The sequence below is a fragment of the Archocentrus centrarchus genome, unplaced genomic scaffold (assembly GCF_007364275.1).
Source record: "Archocentrus centrarchus isolate MPI-CPG fArcCen1 unplaced genomic scaffold, fArcCen1 scaffold_87_ctg1, whole genome shotgun sequence".
In the NCBI taxonomy this organism is placed as follows: domain Eukaryota; kingdom Metazoa; phylum Chordata; class Actinopteri; order Cichliformes; family Cichlidae; genus Archocentrus; species Archocentrus centrarchus.
The window spans coordinates 1-7,267 of NW_022060297.1; the positions used below are offsets into that span (position 1 = coordinate 1).

The 7,267-nt window shown below is 41.2% G+C and overlaps 1 protein-coding gene and 1 long non-coding RNA gene across 2 annotated transcripts; one reads left to right on the forward strand and one right to left on the reverse strand.

The window, feature by feature from the left end:
- Positions 1-8: 8 nt before the first annotated feature.
- Positions 9-3,439, reverse strand: LOC115777948 (transcription factor 7-like 1; the record flags this gene model as incomplete). The annotated part of the gene is made up of 8 exons (XM_030725974.1): positions 3,329-3,439; positions 2,422-2,768; positions 1,901-1,975; positions 1,594-1,655; positions 1,455-1,511; positions 851-956; positions 692-734; positions 9-233 (listed from the first exon to the last, which is right to left on the reverse strand). Coding segments are annotated over exons 2-8 (871 nt in total), but the record flags the coding sequence as incomplete, so codon positions are not given.
- Positions 3,440-3,477: 38 nt separating this feature from the next.
- On the forward strand, positions 3,478-5,844 carry LOC115777949 (uncharacterized). Its single transcript, XR_004019716.1, has 3 exons — positions 3,478-3,597; positions 5,162-5,473; positions 5,758-5,844. It is a non-coding gene; the product is annotated as an uncharacterized LOC115777949 (long non-coding RNA).
- Positions 5,845-7,267: the final 1,423 nt, after the last annotated feature.

The window sequence follows — 7,267 nt, forward strand, 5'->3', positions numbered from 1 at the left end:
TGCCTCACTTTCAGGTTCAATGGGTTCAGCAAAGGCAGCCGATGATGTAGATGAAGGGGCTGAGCTCAAACCCATTGCAGGAGTCTCGGTGATGAAGGAAGGACTCCTGAGCTGCTGTGGCGGGGAGGAAGCCTGAGAAGCAGGGAGGGTCTGATTTTCTTGCGGCACGTGGAGCGTGCCACACACAGGCACACTGGCCTGTTGAACCTCCTGCACAGGTGTCGGTGCAGATGCTGCAACACAAACAAAAATGCAGTGAGTCTTCTGAGACTTTTAAATACACCTCCAAGACAAACCTTTGATTCCTAAACCTGCAGTAAGAAGCATTTAATGGAAATATTGAATAAATTGACATTTGATATGAAAGTCACAGTGACTTCAGGTCTTCTGGACATCAGGCGGTTCTGGTAGTAAAATTTAGTGTTTTGAACATCTGTAATAACCCTGACCTTCACCTGAAGGTCTGAGTGAGCAGGTTTCTCTTGTTTTAATTTGAATGTTCAGTAGCATTCAAACTGCTCAACAAGTTTCAGTAAGGCTTACAAATATTTCACAAATATATTTGTCATCTGTTGCAATGCACAGAATTTACTGTCTTCGATCTGATCCAGTGAGATTCCATTTTTGACTGGTTTTCATCACATTTCACATGAAAAAAAAATCACTGTGGTTTCCAGAAATCTTCTCTCACCTGTGCTGCAGGCGGACCTTCGGATTCTCCTCCTCTTTTTTCCCTGAAAACAAACACATTAGACATGTGAGCCGTGAGCTGATTCAAACTGTGCAGTGACAGTGCTTCAATGCAGTGATGTGGACATGTGTGACTTGTATGCTTTCACTTTGGACTTACATAGTTATCTTTGCTGGACCACTGCGGATGTTGTTGGGCGTGGAGCATCCTTTCCTCCTCTGCCTGCTCGTAGTATTTTGCCTTTGGGCCTTTGCAGCGACTTCCACTGTGGACAGAAGAACACACTGTCAGCATCCACACTGCTACTACACATAACTACAGGACAGCTGGTACACATGCACAAACATGAGCATCAAACATTAACAGATGCATAAATCTATGCAAGAGTTACACACTTACCCTCTCTCCCACAACGGCATTGACTGCTGCACTACTGCTGTTAGTCAGTTTCAGCCTTGACCTTGGCCTCTCCTCATTCAAAAACAGCATGAAGGCATTGGGGTGGCTTCTTCACATACACCCCGGTCCTCATCATCCTGATGCTCATGACGCTTCCTCTTTCTACAGGAGTAAAACACAGAGTAAGAGCACAAGTTACCACTGTGTACAACTGTGAGGAAGGAAGTATTTTAAAACACAAGTAAAGCTTGAAGCTGAATCAAAGCTCGATTAAGGAGGCTGATTACAATAATTCATGCAGGCATCTGCAGATAAATGACAGTCAAACTCAAAAAAAGTCTAAGAAGCAGCAGAGCAAACTTACTTTGGAGAGGGTGTGTTGATTGGAGGAGCAGCACAATCACACACCAACACACCGTTTCTACACAGATACAGAGAGACAGATATGAGATAATGAAGGTACAGATGTTCAGCAGCTGTGTTTACACGTGTGTTTTACTTACAGTACTCCAATAGGATGCAGGTACTGGGTCATGGAATCAGGAATCTGGAGGACACGGGAACACTGGAAACACAAAGCACAGAACAGGTGATGAGACAAGCTGCAATAGTATCATTTATCCATCACATGGCAGAATTTATCCTCTTTTTAAGACACTGAAACTGAACATGTGACATCTGTGAGATGAAAACACATCTGGAGGACTTGAAATATGCAGGTGAATAACCATAATGTGCCTGAATGTCTGTGCTGAGGCTCACAGAGGTCAGTAATATGTGGAAGAGCACAGTGTGAGAACAGGAGCTTACTGGGTCTGAAGTAACAGCAGGAGGAACAGCGGCTGCTGTGAGGACGCCGTTTGCAGGCCACTGATTCAGCAGGTTCTGTGGAGGGAAGGAGAAGGTTCAAAAGTCCATAATACTGACACTAAGTACAAGCATTTCAAAGACCACATGATGAACACCACAGAAACAAACAGCCTGTGCAGAGAGATCTAATCCTCACCAGATTCAGAGAAGATTGCATGAACAACACAAAGTACAGAGATCAGTGTGAGGAGAACATCTGCATAAAACTACATCATCCATAGTTTTTAATTGTTCTTGAAAGCTTCACTTTGCTCTCCTGAATTATTCCTTTTGAATTATGACTCACTGGCAGTGATTACATTTAATGATCAGCAAAAGCTTACACCACAGTTATACACCAGTAAATACAAGGAAGGTGACAGCAGACTTTTTTCTTTATCCAGCCTGAAGCATCCAACACTTTTAAGTACCTCTATCAATAAAACTCTAATCACACCTGTCACTACCTCTGCATGTCTTACCTGTCCCTGGCTAACAGTCCCTGGCTGAGTGCTTAGGTGAGCTGGCACCATGGTGTAGGGAGCAGCTATTGGGGGAACTTGCTGCTCAGTTACTGGAGGGCCTACTCCCAGGATGGTCCAACCACCAAAACCTCCAGGCAGACTGACTGCTGCTGGCTGAGGTGGCCCAGCAGGGGAAGAAGGTGCAGGTGGAGGATTTGGTGATTGCTCCAACAGGTTGAGTAAAATATCCTCAAGGTTGGAGTGACACCCTTCCCTCTCCATCCACTCCACATGCTGTTCAGTTTCTTGCCTGATGTACATCTCAGTGCTCTTTGTGTAGAAAAATACAAAGTCTGTCTGGGATCCTGTGGCACACATTCATAGGATGTTTTGATCCTCTTAAAATGGGACTGACATCTTGTACATCACACAGACTAAACTACAGACTAGTATTACGTAGGAACGAGGTGTACGTACCAGCTACATCAGTTAGTTTTAGAGGATTTAACTAAAACTTTAAGTATTTAAATAAAGAAGTCAAATCCCTTTAAAAGTGTTGTATTCATAAACTAACTGAAACCAAGTCACAGTTCTTACTGTGTACTTTGTTATGTAACAGGATCAGAGTCAAATGTAATGCACTGTTACACATGCAGGTACCCAGTTATACTTGTATTTTTTCTTTTAATTTGTTAAAATAATGCATTTAACTTCATTCAGTGCTCGATCACACAACATCGCAGTGACTCAAACTGAACTTTCTACACTTGTGTTCAGGTTGAAGGACACAGCTAACAGCTAGCCACAAGATTTTGGGATAATATTTATGCACAAACACAAATTGTGGCTTAAACAAGTCGTGTATCATTTAGAAGTTCCACTGTATGAACCTAAATGACCTTAAACCATCCATGTAAGTACTCACCAAAGATGTTCAGTGAAAATTTCTTCTTTCTTGTAAAGATTTGTTTGGAAAATGTTGGCGTCTGCTGCTCCAAGAAGTTTGTGCTCACACAGTGAAGTTCATTGGAGAAGTGAATCTTGTCAGTTTAAAGATTCTGTGTTACGTTTCAGGTTCTAGAACACTGCAGAGCAGCTATGGTAACATCACTTCTGAACATTACATTCCACTCCTGTCTGTTTCCAGCATCTCCTCATCCACTACCTTCATCATGGCCGGATCAACCTCCTAGTGTAATAAAGCCTATTTCTTTCATATGTATAATCCTCAGGTTTATGTATTACTATTACTAAAGTATAATTAAATTAGATTAATAATAACAAGTGTATTTATTTCAAAGAGATAAAGTATATTGTTTGAATTGCATAATAATCAGGTTACAAAATGAATAGCATATATTTCATAGAATTACATGTCATTTATGCTTAAGTAATAAACCAGATTAATCAAAAATGCATCACAGTTCCTTTCTATGCAGTACAATCTTAATGATGCATAAGAACAATCAGACCACCTTGTTGATTCAACAGCTTTATTAACATTAAACCTTAAAGACATGAAATTACACCATCTGAAGCACTTTGTGTAGATTACATATCTTTTAAACACATAACTAGCAATGATCTCTTTCTAAACATGGCCTCTTTAAAAATGTGTATCAGGGGCAACAAAATTACTTCAACTTATATTTTCAGTCATCACTGAGGTTGAAATATTAAAAAGCACCAAGGAACTGTCTTTTCAAATAAAAATGAAAATGCCTTTATACTCATGGCACAGTAAAGTTTAACCTAAAAAACACATGTCAGCACACAAGCCTTCATCAGGGACTGAAACAGAGTCCATGAACACACTGGATCTTTTCTAGTGGTGTTACACCAATAGCAAGCTTCCACCTACAGTAGGGTGCACCCTGAATAGGAGGGATGTTCTAAAAACAGGCAGATGCAAAATAATAAAAGGGTAACAATACCAAGCCAAAAAAGAATCTGTTTCAATATTCAAATTCAGTCCAGATAAGATAAGAAAAACACAGCAGCATCAACCAACAGCATGAATGCATTTTCAAAATGGAAAAATTATTTAATAATGGAATTAAGGAAATTGATTTTATTCAGAAGATATTTATATTAATTCTACATGTTCCTGGCATGTTTTCATCTATGCTGGCCCGTACATTTGTGTTGTATCTGGTGATTAGCAGCCAGCTATTCAGATGGTGAATTGCTCTACTGCCACTGTGTAGAGTGCGGTGGCATGTAAATCTTGCTTACATGCATTGCAGCTCCATGGAGTCCTGTGCTGTGGTCTACCACACACATTCAAATTCAAATCACCTTATTGTAACCAATAAAATTGACATAATAGGCTGGAGTGGAGGTACAATAAACATAAAGATAGAACAGAGAGAAAGGAGTCAAGAATAGCAGGGATCTGTCTTCAGGAAACATAGCTAACACCAAAGAAACTTGTATAGTGCAGAGAGATTGTGGAAAGTAGAGAGAGATGTTTATATGGGATCTGTCTCAGGTAGAATTTCAGCCCTAGGCCTGTCGATGCTGTGTTGAATTTATCTTGACTCAACGCTTTTTCCTGAAATGTAAAAGTTCCCAGCTACCTGTCCAATCTGTGGCAATCATCAGCCACAGTCCTCTCATCCTGTTACTCCTTCCAATAATTTTCCCTCATATGAAACTTTTAATTTCAGTGACTTTCTCATGTAATGAATACATACACATGCTACATGAAAACTTTCTAACATGAGAAACCTCATTAAAATCTCTTTTTTTTTTGAAGATTGAACCTGTGTGTGTGTACAGAGTCCACGCTTTTGCTCCAGAGGCGGGATCAGATGATTGGTCTCCACCCCTGTAATTGAACACCTGTGGGCCTTTACTGACCTGTTATGCTGATTAAGATCCTGGCAATAAAAGATGGAAACGTCCATCAAGCCAGTGCCAGATTGCTGTATCAGCAGCGGTAATACTAAGCTCTGCTCCCTCTACAAACCTTCACCCACTCAGATTGTTGTTGCTTCCACTGCAAAGCTACAGGCCCGGAGAGCATCAGTCCCAGTATCTCTTCAACCTGAGTGTGCTGCAGGAAAAGGTACTGTGTTATAGTAGACATCGTGTTTAGTGCTGATACCAATGAAAGTCACTCCTTCTGGCCTTAATGATTTCAGGACAGTTGCCTTGACATTGCATGTCATGAAGATGCTGGAGAGAGCTTGTAGGTACAGTAAAACATGCTCTCGACCCTCGTCAGGTTACTTACCAGCCTCGTGTTGGGGTGGATGATGCAGTTAGTTACCTGCTGCAGAGTGCTCACTCTCACCTGGATAGTGCTAGTGGCAATAGTGGTGAGAATCATGTTTGTTTTTTTCTTTCTAGTGCCTTTAATACCATCCAACAACCACTGCTGCTCAGGATGGTGTCACCACTTCTGCTGTCTCCTGGATTGCTGACTATCTATCAGAGAGGCTTCAGTTTGTACGGCTTGGGGGGTGGGGAGGACTCTGTCTGATGTGGTGGTTAGCAATACTGGGGCACCACAGGGAGACAGTTCTATCTCCATTCCTGTTTACCTTGTACACCTCAGATTTCCAGTACAACAGTGAAACATGACACCTGCACAAGTTCTCTGATGACACTGCAATGATAGGGTGTATTAAGTGTGGGCAGGAGTCGGAGTAAAGCGAGCTGGTGAGGAGTTTTGTGGAGTGGTCTAGCAGAAATCACCTCCTTCTCAATTTCAGTAAGACAAAAGAGAGGGTGGTTGACTTCCGGAGGAATAAAACTGCGACTAAGCCCATTAACATCCTGGGGGAGGACGTGGAAATGGTGGACAGCTACAGGTACCTGGGCGTTCACCTGAATGACTGGACTGGAGGACCAACAGTGATGCTGTGTATAGGAAGGGGATGAGAATACTTTCTAAGGAAGCTCAGATCCTTTGATGTATGCAGAAAGATGTTGGAGATCTTCTACAAATCTGTGATATCTACTTTGTTGTTGTCTGCTGGGGGAGCAGCATCAGTGCCAGGGATGCCAGCAGGATCAACAAACTGATTCACAAGCCTGGAACCATCAGAGGTCAGAATTTGTTGTTGTTTGAGTCAGTGAGGGACAGGAGGTCACTGAACAAACTGCTCTCTATTATGGACAATCCATCTCACCCACTCCACCCACACTAATGATGCAGCAGTGTCCCTTCCCCTTCAGACTGATTTAACCTTGCTGCCATACAGAACGCTTCAGGAAATCATTCCTACCGTTCTCCCTAAAACTGTGTAAGAACTCTTCTTTCTGTGACAGGTGAACACACCTGTCAGGACATTAGATCCCACACACAAACTTTTGTAATATATCCTCTTGCTGCTGTCTTCTGGATTCTTTGTGTACATATTCTGATTTATAGTGTAAACATATTATTTATTAATGCAATTTGCTGTACTCTCTTGTACAATGTCAGCCTTAATATAACTCTTCCTTGCCTATGGTTTTATATGTTATCTATGTTTGTTTCTATACGTATCGTTTCGTTCATCGTTGGCACTCTCACTTTGATGTTTAATAACTGTGTGTTGTATTTTTTCTTTCTGCTGTTAAACACAATAATGGGATCAAAGTATCTAATGGCTTCACCGTCTGAAGAAATTTAAAAAAAATACGAGCTGCTGCTTAAGCCTTTTAGGTTTCTGTGTGTTCGTTTATCGTTTATCGAGATAAAACAACGGAATAAGGAGTCCAATTATTAAATTTAATTAACCATTTTCATACAGTTTACAGATTAATCTGGGTCAGAACCGCATGGCATGCCCAGTGTGTTACTGAACATGACATGAAGAACTCAGTTTCATATAGTCAAAGCTTATTAATCTTGGTTACATCGTTATACAAA